The sequence below is a fragment of the Canis aureus genome, chromosome 8 (assembly GCF_053574225.1).
Source record: "Canis aureus isolate CA01 chromosome 8, VMU_Caureus_v.1.0, whole genome shotgun sequence".
Lineage (NCBI taxonomy): Eukaryota > Metazoa > Chordata > Mammalia > Carnivora > Canidae > Canis > Canis aureus.
In genome coordinates this window covers 15,098,817-15,123,143 of record NC_135618.1, presented here as the reverse complement: position 1 = coordinate 15,123,143, position 24,327 = coordinate 15,098,817, and the positions used below count along the sequence as shown (strand labels likewise).

Here is a 24,327-nt window from a genome sequence, read left to right as displayed (position 1 = left end):
TTTATGGTGTTTCTCCAACTGTTGGACTGTGAAAACCTTTTTCTATGTAGTGTCCTTTGGGAGCAGACTTTACAGAATCTATTTTGAGAAATGCTGAGTTTAATTATGGAATAATAGAATTTCTTGCTTGGAGTGTATCTAGAGACCAGTCGAATCCCTTAGTTCTAAACACCTGGCTTACCTAAAGTCACAGAAACTAATTATTCTGGAGCCACTTTTAGCTTCCATTTTGTGATGTAACCAACCATTGAAGATAAGAGGATCTTTTTTTAAACATAAGATTTCAGGGATAGACATCCACTTCCTACAAGGATGACAATAAGTATAATGTTTTACATCCATCAATTAGATAGTGGCCTAACAAAGGGTAGAACCACAAGCTTTGGAGTCTGATTCCAGCTCCATTATTCACTACCAGTAAAACCAAAGGGTTGAGTTACTTAAATTCTACAAATCTGTTTCTTGTGTAAAATGGGGATAATAATTGTACCTCCCTTCAGGGTGCTAATAAGAGGCAAACAACATAATTTCTATAACATGGTTAGTACTATGCCTGCCACACTGTAAATGCTCAATAAATGTTAGCCACTATTTCATTGATTGATTAAAAATATATGTAATGGACAATCATTACAGCCCAATCCACAGAGCCTTTAGAGGATTTGTATTTTATTAAACCACAATAGACTGCATATGCATTTGGGGAGAAATATTGTATAGAGGTGCAAGGCACTTATTTACAAAGTCTGATGTGTAAATCTGCAGATTCTTTTTTTTTTTTAAGATTTTATTTATTTCAGAGACAGCATAAGCAGGGGGAGGCAGAGGGACAAGCAGACTCCCGCTGAGTGCAAAGTTCTATCCCAAGACCCCCAAATCATGACCCAAGCCAAAGTCAACTGAGCTACCCAAGTGCCCCTGAAGAGATTTTTTTTAAATTTTATTTATTTATTCATGAGATACAGAGAGAGAGAGAGAGAGAGAGAGAGAGAGAGAGAGAGAGGCAGAGACACAGGCAGAGGGAGAAGCAGGCTCCTTGCAGGGAGCCCAATGTGGGACTCGATCATGGGACTCTAGGATCATGCCCTGTGCTAAAGGCAAATGCTCAACCGCTGAGCCACCCAGGCATCCCAGCCCCTGAAGATTCTTTGCAGTAACTCTACAACATTTGAGGTTTACATGTTAGGAACCAATGGCTGTGTTAACCTATTTTTGTCTAAAAATAGACTGTCTATTTTTAAAACATTTACACAGGAGAGAACCCTCTGCCTGCCTTGTTCCATTATTCTGTGTTTAAATTCCCTTGCAGTTAATTTTTTATGTGTCTCTTTGGGCATGTTCAAAACCCATTTCCTCTAATTGAATCTTCTGCGGACCTAACAGCTGGTCAGTATCTTCCTCCCTGTAACATTCTACTCAGAGGAAAACCTCTTCCTAAAGAAACCACTCTATCAATCAATTAACAATATTACATGCCCCACACTTGAACAGACACCTTGGGACAGATAGAAGACATTTGAAACCTCTGCTGTCACTTCCAGGAACTTATTATGTAGTTGAGGGAACAGATTTATTGTCTGAGAGCATTCAAGTGCTATCCTGATAGTACCGGTTGAAAATGCAGCTGATGTTCAGAAACAGGCAAAATCAGTGCAGGAGAATATTTGCAAAAGCCCCATGGAAGCAGAGTGTGTTTAGTGCAAAAATGCTGTAATCAGGAATCAGGATTTAGATTCTAATCCAGACTTTGAAATGAACTCACTGTGTGACCTATGGCTAGATCTTAACATCTCTAGATCTTCCTATCTGTAACGTGAACAATTGGAGTGGCTTCTGGCTGTTGCCACTTAAATAAAGATGGGGACCTGTATCCCCAGTGCACATTTCCACACCGAGCGCTCACACAGCCGGAGATACAGGTACTGTTCGTAGTCCCATTTTTCAGATAAGGGCATTAATATAACTTACAACTGCACAAGTAGTAACTGGGTCCGGTACTCTGGTCGCTTTTTTCTTGATCACAATGCCAAAGTTCTCTTTGGAGGGGCTTGGAAAGGGTTTAAGCTGGACCTTCTGAAATGGGTGAGGGCAGAGATTGAGTGTCACTGTGGGTCTAACTCAGTCCCCAGAGTACATGGTAATTTATAGTACGACTTCCTACCTGACCCCAGAAAACCTATAATATGAGGTTATTTCTGTCCCCAAACATCAGTATTATTACAGAGATTAGCTGAACATGAAGTTAGTTTGCTGCTTATTCATTAACTCTTTCTTTTGCAGGCATTTTTTTTTTTTGAATTCGCCATCTTTAAATTGTTTTTTTCCTAAGTTCTTAATTTCTTAAATAAAGCTCTTCCTAGCATCATGTATATAGAAAGACTGTTTTCTCCCCACCTCTTACGAGTCATTAGCCTGTAAATAATCACAGGTATAATGTCACTTCAGACTTTTAGTAAGTTTAATTGAGAGAGAGAGGGGTGGTGTGCTCAAGCAAGGGGAGGGACAGGGGAGAGGATCTCACAAAGACTCTGCACTGAGCTGGAAGTTCAAAGTGGGGTTCACATGGGGCTCTTGTGGGGGGGGGGGGCGGGGGGGGCTCAGAGATCATGACCTGAACCAAAATCAAGAGTTGGACACTTAAGCAACTGAGCCACTCAGACACACCATGTTTAGCACCCCCACCCCTGCTCTTTTTTCTTTTTTTTTTTTTTTTTAAGATTTTATTTATTTTTTCATGAGAGACACAGAGAGAGGCAGAGACCCAGGCAGAGGGAGAAGCTGGCTCCTCTGCAGGGAGCCTGATGCAGAACTCAATCAGGGGATTCTGGGATCACACCCTAAGCCAAAGGCAGATGCTCAACCATTGAGCCACCCAGGCATCCCCATGTTTAGCTTTTTAATATAAGAGTGACTACACTTTAATATAAGAATACACTGACTTTCATTTGCTTCTGCTCCACTAAGAGTTGAGAAATTCTTTGACTTTTTCAGTCTCTAATTAGTGTCCTTCACCTTTTGTCTCTGCTTGAATCTGACATTTTAGAGGTGGAAGAGCCAATAATAGTAATCCTGAACTTCCACCGAGCATTTATTTGTTTCAGCTACGGCTCAAGGCATATATCTGATGTGCACACAAACCCCAGAAGCTGGGAACTACTGATTGTTTCCATTTTACAAATAAGGAAATCGAGATGAAAGTAATTTGTCCAAAGTCACATATTCATTGAGCAGAGTCGAGAGTCAAATTCAGAGTTTGGCATCCAAACCTAAGCCCTTAAATTTGAGATTACACTTTTGTCTCCTCCAAAGGAAAGAAGTAGGACATATGTGGGAGGATCAGTTACCTTTTCTTCTTTAGGGTGAGCTGATTTAGGTGGAGTTTATTTGAGGAATGTAGAAGATTATTTAGGCTAGGAGAAAATTAGCAGCAAGGGAAGGAAATTAAGAGAGGGAACATTTTGGGTATACATTTACTTCTCATACACGCCTCTTTCCCGAAAGGAGAGTTGTTTCCTGACTAATTTTCCTAGTGAAAGAGGTCATTCACAGCTAGGAAAAGCAGGCCCCACGGCTGGCAGGATTCAGCTGCCACTGTGATCACAGTTAGTGGTGAGTTGGAGAAATTAATAGCTTACCGTCATTTCTAATGTATTTTAATAATTGACAGAATGAAAATTGACTCTCGCCTTTAGCAGAGCAAGAAGGGCTTCAGGAAATTACTCCCTCCATTTTATCACCTCTGCTTTTGTCTTATTTTCATGCTAAAATCACATGTCTGATATTTCCTTTTCCCTTGCTAATAGCAAGACTTTAAATTATTAAAGAAAAAGAATGTCAAGGCCTCTGCTTTGCTGCTTCTGTCCTCTCTGCTGTGAGAGTTGGTTCACTTTGTGGAAAGGCTCATCTTCCATTGGGAGTCCTGTCCCAGCCCCGCTTCACGCCTGTGAACGTGAAGAGCGGGGTCTGGGCTGCTGACTGAAGCAGAGGAATGTTTGAGTGGCAGGGGAAGGGGGTTGTTGACTTTACTTAAAATATTTTTTGAAAATATCTCATATAATGTTAGGTTTTGTAGCTCTCCTAGCTCTTCTCCGACCCCCCACTTAAATAAACGTGTAGAGTTATAGTGTGTACAGAGGGAGTTAGAAAATGAACCCCACTGTTCCTATCTCCACAGGCATCTGTGAGGGTGTGACAGGGTGAATGGGCCCTTTGGGAATTCTAAGGGGAATCCTCTAGAGCCAAATTCTTCAGCAGGGCAAACTTCCATCAGCTGTGTAAATAGTGTGGCAATGTGTGGAGGCCACAGGCAGTTTCCTGATAGTCAGCTACTGTGCCCAGGTAGTTGGTTGAAAGGATTCGTGTTCCATCCTGAGGCTCGCAGGATGTGAGATGAGTCTTGTAGTCCCTGATGAGTGGGTGGGTAGAAATTTCCTCTTCGTTTTATTCAGTGCGAAGGCAGGCAGTCTGATGAGGAGAGGTAGGGCTGGTTCCTAAAACCACACCTAACGGAAAGCTTCTCCTGGGTGTCTGGCTGAAGGAAAAACTGTGACTGCCAATGAAGGACTAAATAGGGTACCCACTGGCACTTGTTCATCCCAGCTCCAGAAATTCCTGGGACTGGTCAGAGGACATGGTGCTCTGAGGACGTCGTACTCTGAGGTTGTTTATTAAGCTGCCCTTTAGAATGTGAACTTAAATGGAATTCATGTATCTAGTTTCTTTGCCCCACACCACCTGAACGCAGGCAGCAACCCTGAAGGCTTTCCGTGTGTCAGGCAGTCCGCCCTGCGCCTGCACGTGCCTCTCCTGGGGGTTGGCCCGCAGCTGCATTCACCTGGGCTCCTCCCGGTGTGGATGTCTGGATGCTTGCCTCAGCTCCTGCATCTCAAGTCCTTTTATTTTTTTCTTTGCATACTCTGCAGTCTTCATCACTCTGACATCCAATTTTTTTGTTCAGCTTAAACAAATGGGCATGGAGACAAAACAACTAGGTACAGGTAGTCTTCTGTGTACACCTGTACATAAGGCATTCCTCAAAATAGGCACAAATCTGCAAGATGCAAATAGTAGATTTGCTTGTTGCAAGCAGCAACCAATACCAAAGAACTCAAAATGCTTTAAAAAAAAAAATCCCTAAGTATATCTTGTTTTGTTTTGTTTTGTTTTGTTTTGTTTTGTTTTGTAAATAGCTTTTCATTGTATATTTCTAGAATTTGGTTTGTGCTTCTTAATTCTTTCCCTTCACCACTGGACAGCTGGAATACTGGCTGAAGTCCAGCTACCATCCAGTTGAGGCAAAGGTTTCTCTGCTTTTGAAGTGGCCACTGTTTTCCCACCTTCATCTTAATCCTGTTAAGTTCGTGAGACTTACCCTTCTTATCGATAGGAGCAGTATTTATTTTTCCATTGCCAGCGCCACTTTTATGGATGTATGTGGATAAAACCCATCAAGATGTTCAAATAATTACTTACACAAGTACTCTTAGGCAGAGAGGGCGTCAGGGTGCCCACACAGAACAACTGTACCATCTGTCATCCATTTTCATCATGACCAATTGTAGCGCTAAGCTTCTCCTTTCTTTAGTGTGCTCTCAACTTGCCTAACCATTCTGGGAATGACTAGAAAAGGGGATTGCATGCTGTTGTGGGTATGTTTTATTGAAGTGAACAACTTTTTGGCATTGGTGAAGCATCCAGAACCACAGGAATTGGTGAAGGATAGGTTTAGAGCCAGTTGCTTGTTGCCTGTGTGCATGATGAACAAGTCTGCCTCATATCACTCTAGGAGAAACCTGTCACCTAGGTAGCTCTCAGAATATCCTTCCTATATTATTGTTTTCTTCAAAGTAGTAGAATGTTTGAGCTGAGCTGTTGTTTTGTTGTTTTTAAAGGTTCAGTGGTTAGGCATGCATATGCATTGTTGTGACTAAGAATTTAAGAGTAACTTCAGAGACAAGGGAAAAAGTGGAAATGGGGGACTGGGATGGGGGCATCTGGATTGTTCTATGTCTTTTTTTATTTTTATTTTTATTTTTATTTTTTACCACATTTACTGGCTCCTTGCGGAGACAATCTAGTGAAGTACTATATTGGACTTCATCTCTTTTTTAAAAATATTTTATTTATTTATTCATGAGAGACAAAGAGAGAGAGAGGCAGAGACATAGGCAGAGAGAGAAGCAGGCTCCCCACAGAGAACCTGATGTGGGACTCGATCCTAGGACCCCCAAGATCATGCCCTGACCTGAAAGCAGATACTCAACTGCTGAGCCACCCAGGCGTCCCTTCATCTCTATCTTAATATCACATAAAAATAGATCTGAGAAGCAGTGTAGCAGAATCATTAACAGCATAGACTCTGAAAGATGAGAGTTTGGATCCCAATTTCACCACTTTCTAGCTGTGGGATCTTGGATGAGTTGTTTTAACTTTGCTGAGCCTCAATGTATGCCCATTGCTCAAGGTCTTTGATTAAATTTATTAAAAATTTTATTTCATAAATTTTTTGTGAGATTACCCAGTGTTACTCAACCAACATTGGTTTGTTTCAAAGATTTTCTTGGTGTGGTCTGAATACCTGTGTTTCCCCATTTCATCTTTCACAATTATTAGCCAAGTAACAGTACTAATCATGGTTAAAAAGGGAATGGAAGACCGCTGGAGGGCATGCAAGTCTACTTTGGCCTTAGACAAGGTGGGTCTGCGTATTGGTGCCATCATTTTCTCCCTGTTTGTGGATGGGTTTTCATAAATCAATACGTTGGTTGAGGGGATGGATAGAGAGAGAACTGTTTCCTTTAAAAGACTGGAAAACCGTTGATCGAGCCCTTGGGTTCTCACATCTTATCACCGTTTATCTGGGTTTGTGATGTTGAAAGATTTTCAGCAGTTGAGCTATGAGGTGACATAAACTGCCTGTTTGCTCCTGACAGAAATTCCAAGCCAGTTAGCTGGAAGTAGGAGAACTTGGAAAGGAGATTTGAGAGGGTAGAGAATTCTGATTTCCTCAGAAAGCAGAGGTAACATTTTAAAATCAGATTCCTGCAAGTCCACATGTAGACTTTTAGGATTATTCACTCTTAGTGTCTTTTCAAAGGTCGAGGACATACCAGCGGTTTGTCAGACTCTTCCATAAATAGTGTCATGTTTAAAAACCCCAGTTTCTCATCTGAGCTCCCTTGTAGAATTATGGACAACGTGCAGACCCTGGAGTAAAGACTCTGGATTCGACCCTAACCTCTGCCATTATTAGCTATATGACCTTGGGTGAAAAGATTCTTTTAACAATTCTGAACCTCAGTTGATCCATTCCTAAAATCTGTATATTAATACCTATATCAGGGGTACCTGGGTGGCTCAGTCGGTTGGGCATCTGGTTCTTGGTTTCATCTCAGGTCATGATCTCACGGGTCATGTGGTCAAGCCCCACATCCCTCCCTGCACTCATAGGGAGTCTGCTTGAGATTCTCTGTCTCTGCCCCTCCCCCCTAGCGTTTGCATGCTCTCGCTCTCTCAAGTAAATAAATAAATAAAAATTTTAAAAATACCTTCATCAAGGGAACCAGATGAAGGGTTTTGGGAACCAGATAAGAAAATGTGTTTAAAATTTTTTGCAAGCTCTGCCACCAAAATGAGGAATTTTAGTAGTTAGATGGTCATAGGATTCTGCTATAAGGATTCTACACAAATCTATACAAAATCATTTACCCATTTTTGAGATTATAACAATGAGGAATGCAAACAAACGCTTGCAAAATACTTTTTCTTTTTTCCTGTAACACTTTCCTGTGAAATGCCAAGGCATGGGCCAAGAGCAAGAAATATTTAGGTTTCCCACAACAATTTCCCCTCTAGGCAATGGTAAGAACAAAATGACAAAAAAATTCCACTTTAGCACACAGGGCGTTTCTTCTGTTTTTTTTTTTTTTTTTTTTTTTTTTTTTTCCTGCTTAGAAAGATTTTATATTCTTAAAAGGAAGGTGGGTTTAACCTGAGTTCCAAAGAGGCTCCTTCCAAAAAAAGTTCTTTAAAATTAGAGAAATAAAAAGTCTATCACTTAGAAAGTACAGCTGTGTAGGCCCTTCAGATTGTGACTTGATTATGGCAGGAGAATTAACATTTCTTGAAGCACTACACTTCAGTTCTTGGCTAAGTAGTGACAAAATGCTTGGGGACCATCAGTCTTCATTTGGTCATCATGGATGATAAAGGAAAATCACTAAGTGTGCTCTGATTAGACATCCAATCAATAAGTATTTTCTAAGGGCCTATTATATGCAAGAAGTTGCTGGGTTTTATGGGGGGTGGGTTAGGAGGATGGCTTTGAGTGTAATTGTTACTTATTTATTTTTAAAAATTGTATTTATTTGAGAGAGAGCACATGCAATCAGGGTGAGGGAGAGGGACAAGCTGACTCTCCACTGATCACACAGCCTAAAACGGGGCTCAATCCCAAGACCTTGAGATCATGATCTGAGCTGAAATCAAGAGTCATAGGCTCAACCCACTGAGCCACCCAGGCACCCCTGAGGACAATTGTTTAAAGACACATGAATTAGAGTCTTGATCTCAAAAAACTTATACTTTAGTGGAGAGATAAAGTACACACAGCCCAACCACACAGTACAAAGAGTAGATTCATGTGAGAGTGAAAGGTGCATGATAGTTCAGAAGAATAAGAGGTCATTTTCATTTAGGAAATCAGGAGAGAGTTAATAAGGAGAGATTGTTTGAGCCAGACTGCTTGGACATAAGAAGTGAGGAGGAATGCAATTTCTGGTACAGGAGAAATGAAGGTTAAGGCAAAGGAGTGGATAAATGTTAAGGAACATAAAGAGAAAAGAGATAAATAAGGCTAAACAGTTGAAGCCCAAGCCAAAGAAAAGGGGACCACAGTATATTAGAAGGAGCATTGGCTAGGTACAAACTGGAATGATATTTCCTTTATTCAAAGATTCACATTCTTTTGTCATTTTAATGTTTTTGAAATCAAGAAAAACCTTACAGTCGGCATGTACATTTAACATAATATTTCTTTATCACCTAAAAGAGGTTATTAAATGGTATAATCACAATTGATGGAACAATTTTAATATTCCTTAGTTGTAATTTTCTATTTCATATACAAACACCCACTTGATCAGCTTTTTGGAGAAATAAGAAAATGACACATGCAAAGCACTCACACAGTGTTCTCAGTAAACTGACTATTTTTATAAAAGTAGAATTAAACTAACTTTGATAGGTAATGGAGCAGTCCATAAAGATTTCAAAAAGGATAGAGGATGAATCAAAACATGACATCAAATTCACCTTCAAAGAAGTTCAAGATCCAGTTAAGGATGGAACCCATTTAGGATACTATTTGAATAGTCTAAGCAAGAATTAATGAAGGGTCAGTCTAGGGGGGGGACCAGTGGGAGTGAATGTGACCCACACCTTGCCTTGAGAGATGCTATCAACAGGACTTGCTACCTGGTGGGGTGCATCAAAAAGAAAAGTAGTCATTTTTTTAAAAAAAGATTTTATTTATTTATTCATGAGAGACACAGAGAGAGGCAGAGACATAGGCGGATGGAGAAGTGGGCTCCTCGCAGGGATCCCGATGCAGGACTTGATCCTTGACCCTGGGATCATGCCCAGGGCAGACACTAAAACGCTGAGCCACCCAGGCATCCCAAAAAGAGAAGTAGTGATGACTGAGAAGGTTGTACTATTAACTGAGATAGAAGACATGGGATATGATAATATACTTTGTAAGAAAATATAAATTTGGGCATCTAAGTGACGAAATATTTATTTTTTCCCATAGTTGGTCTGCATGATTCCTGGCTCACAATTCCTCAAACTTTTGGGATTTCCTTCATTAAGAGAAGCAAAGGTGTCTCTTGTTAGGTTAATGAAATGACTTTTGGGGGCACCTGGGTGGCTGAATCATAAACATCTGATTCTTGGTTTGGGTTCAGGTTATGATCTCAGAGTCATGAGATCGAACCCAGCTTCTGGCTCTGCGCTTAGCTCAAAGTACGCTTGAGATTCTCTGGCTCTCCCCTCTGCACCCCCGCCCAAGGTCCCCCACTTGCCTGCTCTATTTCTCCATCTCTCTCAAATAAATAAATAAATAAATAAATAAAATCTTAAAAAAAAAAAAAGAAAGAAAGAAATGACTTAGGACTTCACCTAAGGAGAGGGGCTGGTTGCCAGGAGAATCAACCTTGTGGTTAGAACCTTGACACTTTCGGTCCCACCCCCAATCTCTGGGGTGGGGGAAGCCTGGAGGTCCAACCTGTCACCAATGGCCAGTGATTCAATCAATCATGACAATGTAAAGAAGCCTCCACAAAAAAACAAAGAGGAGAGGGTTTGGAGAGCTTCTGGGTTGGTGAGTGCTTTGGCTCTCAGAAGAGTGCGCACCAGGAGAGAGTATGGAAGCTCCTTGCCCTTTACTTATACCTTGCCCTCCTCATCTCTTCCATCTGGCTGTTCCTGAATTATATCCTTTTATAGTAAACCTATAATCTAGTAAGTGAAATGTTTCTCCGAGTTCTGTAAGCTGCTCTAGAAAATTAATAGATCCCGTGGAGGAGTTTGTGGGAACCTCTGATTTAGAGCCAGTTGGCTGGAAGTACAGATAACAACCTGGACTTGTGATTGTCATCTGAAGTCCAAGTCAAGGGAACCTCTAATGTATATACCTGGTTGGTCAGAAACACAGGTAACCTGGGCTTGCAACTGACATCTGAAGTGGTGGAGGATGGAGAGGGGGCAGTCTTGTAGGGCTGGGCAAGATGCTATCCTGTGGAATCTGATGCTATCTCTGGGTAGACAGTGTCTGAATTGAGTCAGATTGTAAAATGCCCAGCTGTGTCCTAAGAATTGCTTGGCAGCATGGAGGGAAGCCCCTTCACCCCCACACATGCTGAAATTGGTGATCTGGAACATCTTATGGGAGACACAGCAAGTGCAGAAGCAAAGCTGATATGTTTGATTTGAGGCACGTTGAACCCAGCTCCAGATGGAGACATCCAGGAGCCATTTAGAAATTCCTGATTTCGTTTTGGGAAAGAAACTAAGGATGTCATTTTAGGGTCATGTTCATTCAGGTGACAGTTGAACCCATGCATGCAGATAAGATTTTTAAATGAAGGGACTATAGAGGTAAAAGAGAAAAATTAAAGAATGGAGATGCTAGAGAAAAACAATAGGTAACACTTCATTAAAAAGGAAACAGAGGGATCCCTGGGTGGCGCAGCGGTTTAGCGCCTGCCTTTAGCCCAGGGCGCGATCCTGGAGACCCGGGATCGAATCCCACATCGGGCTCCCAGTGCATGGAGCCTGTTTTTCCCTCTGCCTGTGTCTCTGCCTCTCTCTCTCTCTCTCTCTGTATCTCTCATGAATAAATAAATAAAATCTTAAAAAAAAAAAAAAAAAAAAGGAAACAGAAACCAGAGAAAGAAGAATTTGAGCATTTGGAAAAGAACTAGAACAGGACCATGATCTTGAACCCAAAGAGAAATGGTGTTAAGCATGAGCATATGTTCCCAGACAAATTGGTATAAATAGATAGCTCTTTTTTTTTCTTTTTCTTTTACTTTTTCTTTGTAATTGAGATATAATTGACATATAATACATTAGTTCCAGGTGGACAACATAATGATTCGACATTTCATATATAATGTAGGCATGATGACTATACTGATACTGTATATTTGAAAGTTGCTAAGCAAATACATTAGAAGCTTTCATCACAAGAGATGCCTCTTTGAACACCTGAATTGTCTTTGAGTATCTCTTAGTATTTAGCTGTCATCTTTTTGCCGCTTTCACTTCTCTCCTTTTACTTCAATTTCTGAGCCCATTTCATCTTGACCTGCTTTTCTGTGGTTGCCTTAGTAGCTTTGAGGGATCCCCCCCGCCTCGCTGCTTGCCAGTGTGCTTGTGGGAAAATGCAGAGCACAAACTGTCTTAGGCAGCTCCATAGGGTAATCCAACACTGATGCTTAAGAATGTCCAAGAAATGAAACTAAGCCCTGGGGAAATCATGGAGGCAGGCCCCCGGTGTTCCTCTTTTACAATCCAAGACGACGACGACGACGACGACGACGACGACTACTACTACTACTACTACTACTACTAATAATAATAATATCATATGGTTTAGGATCCAAGCACAAACCTATCCTGATTCACTTTAAAATTTCCTGGAAAAGATACTCTCGCCTGTCACACAGAACCTTCCAACTTCTGTTCAGCTCTTCCCATTGGGTTGATAATTCTATTTCTATGTTGTTTTATACACAGTAATCCGTTTTTTCTTTACTTTGCCATTCAGGGTCCTTTAAATGAGCACATATCCACAGAAGCCAGCTTAAATTTTGAGAAACTCACCCTATCTTATATTGAATGTATGATATACTTGCAGACGGTTGTAGTCTGTATTTGCCATAACCACCACATTTTAAATGCGATAAAGTATAATATACATCAACAGCCTGTTGGCAGTGCAGTTAGTTCCAGTGTCAGAAACTTGTAAGCATAAATTAGGTTTGGTTTTGATTTTCTGGCTAATGAGGATTGTGATGTCAACGTTCAGTGCAACACCAAACTTTTTGACTCTGTTAATGTGTCAGTTTTAAGTGCAAAAGCAGAATTGGCTTGGGATGCCTGGGTGGCTCAGCGGTTGAGTGTCTGCCTTTGGCTCAGGGTGTGATCCCTGGGTCCCAGAATCAAGTCCCGCATCAGGATCCCCACAGGGAGCCTCCTTCTTCCTTTTCCTGTGTCTCTGCCCCTCCCCCTGTGCCTCTCATGAGTAAATAAGTCCTTAAAAAAAAAAAAAACAAACAGAATTGGCTTTATCAAAAAAGATAGAGACACACTTATTTTCTTGTGGTTTTGTTTGTTTTTTCCAAATTTAATAATGGGCTTGATGACCTAACAAAAATGCTCTTGTTGACTAAACCAAATAAGACTTTTGAATGAGAGCAACTGAAAGATGTCAGGTCCTAAGGATGATAATTCACTAAGTCTGGGTCAAGACTGGGGCATCTTATTTTTAAGAAGCTGCCCCAATTTTCTAATGCACACCAAATTTTGATGATCTCTGTTTTTCTAAAATAACTTCTAAAATAGTTCTAGAATAAGTTACAGAAAACTGAGCATAAATAGGGAACTATCTAGTCAAAAAAATTTAAATCAGCTAGGTATACTAAAATCTGCAATCCCTTATAGCTTATATAGATATGCACCAAAATAATTGAGTAAAGCCTGTAAAAGAGGGACAGGGTTTTCTGAAAATTTGTGGAAGAATGGAGAACTTTTAGAAAACTGAAAAAGAGCCAATATCATATCTAAATATTTTTGAAGGAATAGAAGAGATCCAGCCAACTGCAGGCTGTGTGTTTAATTTCCATTGCTGAAAAAATTACACAGCACTGGAAATGTTCTCATAATGTTGGTTTGGTAAGTGAGCGACTGTTCTTCAACCCAACTTAGGCGGAGCGAAAGGAAGTGGACTGAAACCAGAACGTGAGGGATTTAGGTTAGAATGTAAGTTTTATGACTGGGAGGAATATTGGAAGAACTTCCTAAGAAACATTGTGTAACCTCTCTCTCTAGAGGTCTTTAAAAATAGGATAGATTTTCATGTCTGGTTTAAATCTGGTGCTGCCCAAAGGTGAAGGAAAGCCAAAGTGCTTTATTTTATGCCTCATATATACTTTGAAGACCTTTTAAAGTCTATTTCCTCATTTTAAATACTGGAAACTAAGGATTTGTGTTATAATATGGCATCATTAATTTTTTTAAAGGTTTTATTTATTTATTCATGAGACAGAGAGAGAGAGAGGCAGAGACACAGGCAGAGGGAGAAGCAGGCTCCATGCAGGGAGCAGGATGTGGGACTCGATCCTAGGTCTCCAGGATCAGGCTGAAGGCAGGCGCCAAACCGCTGAGCCACCCAAGGATCCCCAGCATTATTAATCTTTGAAATATTTTTCTACCTGCAGTAAATTCTGCTTTACAAAGATACATGTATATAACTTTGTTTATATATATATATGATTTTCATCTCCTTTCCATGGGAGAAAAACCATGGCACATCCACTCCCATCCTACCTCCTTTTTTTCTTTTGCTTTGGTACACTGTGTTTTTGGTCACATGTATACACAACAGAGTTCAGATGACTAGTCCTGAGAACCTTTTCTGGCAGGCTTTGGCAAATCAAGTATATGCTATATAATGTATAATAATTATACACGGAGAAAAGAGGCAGAGGGCCCAGAAGCTCTTGGCAGCTGCGCTGTCTGGTTAGAAAAGGAAGCAAGTTAAAGTTTGGACATTCAGTTCTGAGACATTATTCCTGAGTCAACAGGATTTTAATTATGTATGTGGCTTAGAAGAGACATTTACGCAAGAGGAACATATTGTTGTCGAATGTGTTTATGATTTTGCTCCTGGTTCAGAATTGGAAAGAAGCCGAAAGTAATTTCTAAAGGTACATAACTGAATTGAAGAAAAACAGCATAATGATACCTCCCCTAGTGGCAGGAAAATAACCAATATCCCGGTCTTCCCTTCCTACTCCCTCGCTCAGCACACTTCCTTTTCTTTTATAGTTAATCTTTTGCAAAAAAAAAAAAAAAAAAAAAAAAAACCAACAATGAAAAAAAATATATTTTCACACGACATTCATATGTTTCAAATCATACTCTTGAGATGGAAATTAAATGTGTGTTAAATATAACTTCTTTGAACATCTTTTCTCTCCTGTCATGATGTTGAGGTCGCTTCACGTGTTTGTTTACAAGTTCATTGTGTTCTTGTGTGTATTTTACTCTAGTTTTGGAAAAAGTTGAAGATTTACTGCACTGAAACTGAAATGCTGCATGGGGAATAGGAAGATTATTCTCAGTTATGTGGGTAACTTCTCTTGTGGAGAGAGAAGAGGGAAGCAAGGGGCCTGCAGAAGGCAAAGCATTTAGCTTTTCCGAAAAGAAGCTTTGCTTCCTGTGACTCTGTTCATTGATTCATTCACTGATTGATTGATTGATTGACTTGTTCATTCAGTATTTAGTGAGCACCTACCATATGTCAATTCTATCTTTTAGGTTTATAGCGGTAGAGCTATAATTATCTTTGCTTTGTTTTAACTTTTTAACTTACCTTCTCCACTCCCATTCATGTATGCAGTAATAATAGTGACATTTTCTGCTTTTGATAGCTAACAGTTCTTGAGCAATTACCAGACATTGTCCTACAGGCATTTTATAAATTATCTTATTTAACTTTCACAGCAAGCAACCTTATCAGATAGGTCTTGTTAACAACCTCATTTAAATGGGAAGGAAAAGGAACTAAGCACAGGGAGGATAGGCATTTTGTTCAAGGTCACATACCTAATGAGTGAAACCCACGCTGTTGGAATCTGAGCCTTTTTTTTAACCCATGCTGTACTGCCTTCCAGGATTTATTCTATGATTTTTTTGACTTTGAGATTTTTCCTTAAGTGAACAGTCTCACAGCTACCTCCATGCCTCACTGAATGACCATTTCTACTTTCTGTTTTCGCCTCTTTACCTCTTGAAGATCCTTCTGCGGTTGTTTTTTTAAAAACAGTTAACTGCGTGAATTCCCAGTTTTCTTAGATTTTTCAACACTTAATGAAGTCTTGATTCTCTCTTGAAGCCTTATAAAATAACCAGATCAATGGAGCACATTCGTAAAGGTTAATGTAAAATAATTTTAGGATATAAAGTGACTTTTTCCTCTGGTGTCCATATTAGAGAAAAGCAATCCTTGTTTTGAGTGCTTCAAGTAACTAAAAATACTTAAAACCCTGTAAGTTTCTTTGGGAAAGGGAAGAAAAGTGCAGAATGTATCTACATCTGTACAGTATTGGTTTCCTCCAACTTAGTAAGGGATTATAAGACAGTCTTCAGCAAACCGAGAAATGACAACTATGATTTTATAAGCATGAGAACTTGAATCGTGTTTCTTTAATCCCATATTATTCAGTTATACCTTCCAAAAAAACTTCCTTTTAAGATGAGCCAGATCTGCCAAACCAACATATCATCTTGGAGCAATGAAAGGTTTTAGGGTTTCCCCCCACTGGAATCCTATTTCCAGTTGACAGATTTTGAAGTTCCCCCAGGGTTTTAGTAGATGTTATGTACCTTTTAATGTAGGGCTTGAGAAAAGCAAATGATCACTTTGTTAGAACCTGGGGGTTCCTACTTGGCTCTGCTCTGTGCACCCCAGAGTTAACATTTAAAATGGCTAGAGACATTTAAACACTAGGTTCTCTATTTCATATCCTGGCTCCACCACTTGCTAGATAGTTGTGTGATCTTGGGCTAGCTACTTAAACTCCTAGTGCCTTGGGTTTGCTTCTGTAGTATGAGAATAACATCAGTATTTATCTCATAAACTTGTTGCAAAATAAGATAATCTATGGAAAGCACAGGAAAGAGTGCCTGACCTCTAATAAATACCCAGTAAATGTTTTATTTTATCCAGCCCAATAGTGGTGAAATTGAAGGTGATGTGTTGAACTCGGTTCTTTTACATGACCTTCCTAGAACTATTTGATATGCACACTGTAATTCAGAGCTTCACAGCCCTAGAGTTTGCAGTATTTTTGGTTGCTCAAAGCAAAAAAGATTGTTTTTCCTCTATATGGACATGGGAGGTAAAAGTCACTTTATATTCTAAAATCATTTATTTTATGTTAACCTTTACACATGCTGTATTGATTTGGTCATATTACAAGGCTTTTAGAGAGAATCAAGGGTGCAAGTGGGCCGTTTTTGACATCTGGCCTCTACAGCCAGGAGATTTGGTTAGTGAGGTATGCAGACAGAGACTCTAGGATCTTTAAGAGGCAGGTAGAGCACAGTGGTGAATGGCAAGGACTCTGGACCGGAAGATGCTAGAGGGCCTGGGTCAAGCAGAGGGAGGCGGACCTGTGATTCCCAAACTATTTCTCCAAAGTGTTAACAGTTGTAACAGGTATGACTTACAGATGGTCTAGTCAAACAAGTTCAAAAGTCCTGGGTTAAATGTGGTTAAATGGCTTTCTTTATCATAGAACCAATCAATGATCAGCCTTGGTCTGAATTCCAACCCTGTCTCTCACTTCCTGCATCACTGAGGCAGGTTGGTTAAATTTCTTCAACCTGTTGCCCCAGTTGCAAAATGGGAACCGTAATAGCACCTTCATCAGTTTGTTATGAGTGAAATGAGTTAAAGCTTGGTGCCTGGCTCATAGTAAGCTTTATGTAAGTGTCAAGTCTTATTAATGCAGTGGAGGGAGCAGAGGACTTGGTGTCAGTAAATCCCAGCTGTGGATGTTAGGCCACACAATTTAACATCTTTGAGGCACTAAAGATTGTGAAATAAAGGAGCAAAAATACTTTCTTAGCTCATTGTGAGCAGGGTAATGTACACACAGGAGATATTGAAAATGTAAAGTACAGTACAAAAAATACATGGTAGATATACCATAAATGGCAGGTATTATTATTCCCCAAGACTATTAATATCATTCACTGAAATACATGATGGGTTGATGGCATTGGAGACCTGCATAAATCAACAGAAAGCAAATTGTGTATTGGCATGTAGACTTTCCTGAACTTTTCCCCATTGCTCAGAAACGTGAGAAGCTGAAATGAATCTCTGTCAGTGTTGAATGTAGTGGATTCAGGCCTTAGGAGTCAGGGTTGGGGGAGGCCAGAGGTGCCTGGATTATGGGGCTGGAATAGTCCTGCTAATCACAAACTGTTAACTGTGATATTAGCCATTACATTCAAATAAGGTTTCACTAGTCAAATAAATTGGAATGTCGTGGATGAAACATGGGTAAATAACTTTATCTTAGAACCATTCCAATACTTTCCTATGCTAGGCAGATAGTTTAATATGAATTTGGAAATAGCAGGAAAGGAATACTGTTTGCAGCAGTTCCTAAATCCATCCTTTTTTCTTTCCCCACAAAGTGTCTTGCAGGAGCTTCAGAATACACTTGGGAAGGACTGGCCTGGGCAGTCCCGAGGCCCTGGTGTCCACTTCCTTCCTTAGTTCTCCCCAAAAGCTGCTAATGGCCTGGTCTACCATTCAGGCTTTCTTGTTATCAGCAGGATTCAGCTTTGACTTGGTTCTAGCAATGAGGTGGCTGGCCTGTAATAAACCTGTGATAGGTCGAACTATATGGCGATGATGATATTTGCTTGTCTTTGATCTACTAAAATAACAGTTTCATATGGTTCAAGCTCTCAGGAGAGTGATTGCAAATGCCATCTGTGTCCACCTGATTCAGGAACCATTCCTAACAGTATCAGAAGGGTAATTAGTGTCTAGCGACTGGGTCCTTCTGCTTTGTACTATCATTGAATAAATCCTCATGGAATAGCTTTTACAGTTGACCCTTGAACAACTTGGGTTTGAAACATGCGGGTCGACTGAAAAACACAGGTTTTTTTTTTTCGATAAATATGACATAGGACTGTTAATGTATTTTTTTTCTTTCTTACAATTTTCTTATGATTTTCTTTATTTTATTGTAAAAATACAGTATGTAATACATGTAATATACAAAATGTGTTCATCTATGTTATCAGTAAGGCCACGGTCAACAGTAGACTATTAGTAGTTAAGTTTTGGGGGAGTCAAACATATGTAGATTTTCAACTGTTGTGGTTGGTAGGCCCTCGTAACTTCTACATTGCTCAAGGATCAACTATATATGTCTCAGACAGTGCTATCCCTAGCAACTTATCTATAAAATATTAACTTCCTCCCTCTGATTTTACCTGGAGGGGGCTGGAGGGGAGGCCCCTGGAAGTGAGCTACGTTGCTGACTTTGGAGATGAGGCTCCCCTGAAGAGTGCTTGGCACTTGCTCCACATCAGGCTGGTTGTAAAGAGAAGACTGGACCTTGAAGGGGGCTATGAGAGAAAGTAGGTGATTAATTTAAAATTCAATATTCCGGGGCACCTGGGTGGCTCAGTGGTGTCACCTGAGCCTTTGGTGATCCCCGGGGTCCTGGGTTGGAGTCCCAGGTTCCTCTCAGAGATTACTTCTCCCTCTGCCTATGTCTTTGCCTCTCTCTGGGTGTCCCTCATGAATAAATAAATAAAATCTTTAAAAATTTTTAAAAAAATATATAAAATTCAGTATTCTTCTCTCCTTTACCTCACTTTATTATTATGGAGTGCCCAGTTCATTGTGTCAGTTTGGAGATGCAACAGTGGATAGGAAGACACCCCTGCCTGCCTTCTAAACCAAGAGTCTAGGGCAGCCCGGGTGGCTCAGAGGTTCAGCACCGCTTTCAGCCCGGGGCCTGATCCTGGAGACTTGGGATCGAGTCCTACGTCAGGCTCCCTGCATGGAGGCTGCTTCTCCCTCTGCCTGTGTCTCTGCCTCTCTCTCTCTCTTTCTCTCTCTTTCTCTCTCTCTCTCTCTCTCTGTCTCTCATGAATGAATAAATAAAATCCTTAAAAAATAAAAAAATAAAGAGCCTAGAGGGAGGCAGAGGTCAACAGGCACTTGAGTGTGGTGGGCAAGCCAGGGGAGGCCATATGAAGAAAGCCAGGTGGGGGCTGGGGATGGAAGAGCATGTTGAGAGCTCCTAGTCAAAGTTCTCTGCTCTGGGTGGGGAAAGAAGTTTGTACAGTGTTTCCATCCCACCTGCTGCTGAGGAGGGCTCTGGTCAGTAAGGCAGTCCTCATAGGGTTCTTTTATAAAAAGAGTCTGTCTTGATATCCAAGGAATCACATTGTGTTATTTGGGGTTTTAACATATCTCTATGCACACCAATTTATGAACTCCGTAGGCAGCATTAAGAACAAGTACAAGGAGGGTCCATTTTAATCCACATCATGCAAAAATCTAAATTTACAGCCCAGGTATGTTAAAGAGGAATATATAGTCTATTTCAAAAATAGTCTTCTCAGTGTTTTAAGCTTACTAAATTCTGACCAGCCTGTCAATTTTATTGACAAAAAGAGGACCTCTGTATCATTACACTAGAGTGAGTCTCCATATTCACAGATAGAGTCACCACAAAATTTAATAATTATCCACTTTTGGTAATTAATGTCTGAATTTATCTTCAAAAGTTGAACTTACAGATCAATTCTAAGGAAGCATCGAGTGCCCAGAGCTGGACTCTGCATTTATCCTCATTCTGCATATGGCCTTTTTATAATTCTAAAATGATCTAGTAGAAATCTGTTATGGTAAAACCTAGACTTTTACTCTTAATTTTGCATTCTATTAAATATCATTATCTTTCCTTTAAAAATAGAGAGGGATGGGGAGGAGTGGGAAGCCTAAAGAAAGAAGGTAGCTTAAGTTTTAAGTTTGAAAGGCCGTTAAAAAAAGAGGAATTATGTGACTATTCTCATTTTTAAAAGGTAATATCTCCAGAATGTGATAACATAAAATAATAATCATAATTAGCTTACGTCAAAAATACAGTCCTTTCATTAGCACTCACTTATTTCCTTAAATTATTTCAAATAGATGCCTGTATTATTGAATTTTAATATTTTATTTTCTTTAATAGAATTATGAAATTATTTGAAGGTCCAGGTAAAATAATATTTCTCAAACTCCACGTCATGACCCGTTAGTGGGTAGAGAAATTAATAAAATGAATCATGATTGACATTTTATACAAATGAAGAAATAGAACAGAAAATACCAGGGGCACCTGGGTGGCTCAGTTGGTTAAGCCCCTACCTTCAGCTCAGGTCGTGAACCTAGGGTCCTGAGATTGAGCCCTACAAGCCCAGCGTCAGGCTCCCTGCTAAGGGAGGAGTGTGCTTCTCCTCCTCCCTCTGCCCCTGCCCCATGCTCATGTTCTCTCTCTCTCAAATAAATAAATACAATCTTGAAAAGAAGAAGAAGAAGAAGAAGAAGAAGAAGAAGAAGAAGAAGAAGCAGCAGCAACACCAGAAATGTATCACACTTTGTAAGGGCAGGTTTTGTTTCATGAAATTTTGTTGTGTATAAACACGTATGTTTATTCATACTTATATGTGTATATAAATAGCATATAAACATATACATGTAAGTGTACTGAATCAAAATTTTATTTTATTTTTATTCATTTATTTGACAGAGAATGCGAGAGCACAAGCTGGGGGAGTGGAAGGCAGAGGGAGAAGCAGGCTCCCCGCTGAGCAGGGAGCCTGATGTGAAACTTGATTCCAGGACCCTGAGATCATGTCCTGAGCCTAAAGCAGATGCTTAACTGACTGAGGCACACAGGTGCCCCCTGAATCAAAATTTTAAATGTATTTCTTACTGCACAACATAGACAAAAAGCTTAGGAGAAATCCTGTGGTGGAGAACATTCAAAATAAAAAGTAAAAAAATAAACGACCATGGTACCCTACACACTAAGTATGATTTTAAATGCTAAATATCTATGAAAGCAATGCCTTCAGCCTTAGCAAGTTTACAGTTCTAATAAACAAAAAGGGCATTCAGGCAAAATGTATTTTCATATATGTGTCTGTGTATACGTGCATACAGACACCTACCTATAAATGGAAACGTTAAAACCTTTAAATATATTTAAAACCTTTAAACTATATTTAGAAAGAGAACTTCCTGATTCCATGAATAACTGTTGTTAATAACATAAAATCAAAGGTGCAGTTATCTGATGTTTTAACAACCTTTGCTCATTCATATACTAAGCTAAAGGCCAGTATGAAAACATTGCAGGTAGTGCTGCTTTTTTCGCTGAAAATTGATAGCTGTTTAGCACCTACCCTTTCATTAGCCTGGAACGATAGTAGGTGGTCTGTGATACATTTGGAATCTAGAAAGAAATTCTGAAACTGCATTTAATGGTTGGTCAGGGTCTTTTTCTTCATCTTAATAATGATCCCCCCTGATTTGTCTCTGATCTAAATCATCTTGCGAACATTGTAATACTGCTCTGCCCATTTTTCAGCATGGACCATGCAGGCTTCCCCGGGAACTCTCAGGACCAGAAACATTCCAGACATTCCTTAACACAACGTTCCTCAAAAGGTTGGTTTCTTAGGATCCTGCGGGAAGCACTGCCGGCTTGGTTCACAGAGCCGGCTGCACAGCCTTTCAGGAGCAGATGGGCCAGACCACTGCAGCTGCCTCTCTGCTCTGAAAGACTTGCTTTGCTCAAACGCGCCTCTGGAGGGGTAAATGAGGACACTGGGATTCTCAGTAAAGAAGAATCAATCAGTGGGGCTGAGTTTCCAGCAGCACAACGAAGCTACACATAGATTGTATATCTTGGTCTGATGTGTGTTTTCTTTGGAAAGAGGAGTTTAAATTAAGTTTCCTATAGCAAAGTCTTGGCCCCCCAAATCCAAGAGTCTCAATGTTACTCTTAATGAATTCAAGAACCAGAAATTCTACACCAGAGCTCTTATTAGCTGCCTTTCTTACACAAATAATTACAGGACACACCATTTCCCTCTTTTTCCCTATTAATAATTTCCAACTCTGCCCCTCTCTCCACCCTCCCTCCCCCGTCCTCCTTAAGATTCTCATACACTTCATTTGAAGCTGTCTAATGCTCTTTTTAGACCAGGACAAATTGATATCAAATGTTCCAGGGTTGAAGGCTTTTAAGAATGAAAAGACAAAAACCAAAAAACTTTTTTCTCCTACGTTCTGGCTGATGGGCCATTCACAACCAACCTAAGGGGTTCAATTTGCCTAAAATTCTCTGTCCACCACCCCCCCTTCCTCCCAACTCAACCCCTCCTCTGGGTTTCCACATTCCTTGATAATACAGCTATACCCAGTGTCTTTCTCAGAAACACAAAACCCTACTGCAACCAACCTCTTACACACAATTCTCCATGAAATATGAGTTCTTGAGGGTTACAGGCTGGGCTCACACACCTGGACCTGGGTGATCTGAGCAGAGTTTGTCCTCAGGCTCTATTCTTTCTCAAATGACCCATGAGATGCCGAACAAATTAGAGGTGCTCTATATTCAGCATGTGATTGACTGCCAATGAGATATGACTCAGAGCCCAGAGGTGCGGCACAGACCAGATGATTAAGAAGCTGAGGGATCATTTCACATTCCAAATGTATAGGATGATCGCTGGAGGAAATAGTATTAGCCTGGGGCAAAGCATTTTTCTCTCTTCATCTCTTCCCTCCACGCAGCTGTGGGCCGAGGCTCCCAGAAAAGCTTGCTAAAATGAGAGTAAGGAGGGCAGTACTTTTCCCTCTGGCATGTATAAGACTCTTGCATTTCCACGTCCTTTGTTGTCATATTTGTTAATCCCACTCCTGGTCATTCAGCCAGGAGGACTTTGGAATATTTGGCAGAATTTACGACTGCCAGCTCTGAACCAGAGAAAGGCTGGACAAATCCTGTAGGATGTCGTCATCTAAAAATAGCCCTTCGTGGGTTCCTGGGAGCAGGAAATGAAGCAGAGATAGCAAGTTCACACTGACTTTTTGAAGTCACCATGGAGCATTTACAAGGATCCCACAGACAACTAAAATTAGTTTATTCTGCACAGCATTATCTACTGCTGACTCAAGATGGTGATACAAGCAGTGTTAAACTGTGAGCTCACCAGGAAGCTCATTCCCTAAAATTATTCTCTGGCTGGGAAAGGCCCCGAGTTCACATCAGTGGTTGGAAGATGGGGCATTAATAGCAACTTGTTTCACCACTACTCAGAAGCTGTGTTTTCCGCTTGCCTCCTATTCTCTGTTTCTTGCAGCTGTAAGCCTCTGGATCAGCCTATTGACGCTCTGTGCTCAAGGGTATAGGGTGTGTGTGTGTGTGTGTGTGTGTGTGTGTGTGTGTGTGTTGAATAGTGTTCTTTTAGTTGTGTAATACAATAATTCGGAAACAGGGAGGCTGAGTGACCTTGTAAGGACCATCTGGCAATTCACAGACACTCAAAACTGAATGTCTATAATTTCAGTCCTTTAATTTTCAAAGACTTTTAAACATACCGAGGCCTTGCCATTTCTCCTACAAGGAAAAATACAGGCCCTATGAGCTACCTTAGTGTAGGTGGTCAACTGATTAGAAGCATGTTCTGGTAGGTGTAGGCAGAAAATATGCAGACACAGGTGCTGTTGTGGTTTTTCTGTTGTGGGAATAGGTTTTCTGCTTAAGGGCAAATTTATTAGAATAAAGCTGCATCCACGCTCTCTCCTGTAAGTTACTGTTTTGGTTGATTCACTCAAGAAGTCAGTTTAATAAAAAAAAGTCATACAAATCAACTGTTTAACTAAATTGGCTAATCAGTCTCGTAAAAAAGTAGCTCCAGCATTTCTATATCAGCCCATAC

At 40.3% G+C, this 24,327-nt stretch overlaps 1 protein-coding gene across 10 annotated transcripts in view; it reads left to right on the top strand.

Annotated features, from left to right (window-relative positions):
- LOC144318365 (uncharacterized) overlaps nucleotides 1-24,327 on the top strand; it is a 97,755-nt gene that overhangs the window by 29,074 nt on the left and 44,354 nt on the right. The window contains exon 3 of one of the 10 annotated variants that reach the window (XM_077905282.1): nucleotides 21,969-22,048. The exons of the other annotated variants lie outside the window; for them this stretch is intronic. Within the exon in view, the coding sequence (XP_077761408.1) occupies nucleotides 21,970-22,048 (79 nt within the window). The 5' untranslated portion in view covers nucleotide 21,969. The remainder of the gene's footprint in view (nucleotides 1-21,968; nucleotides 22,049-24,327) is intronic. 10 annotated transcript variants of the gene reach the window in all.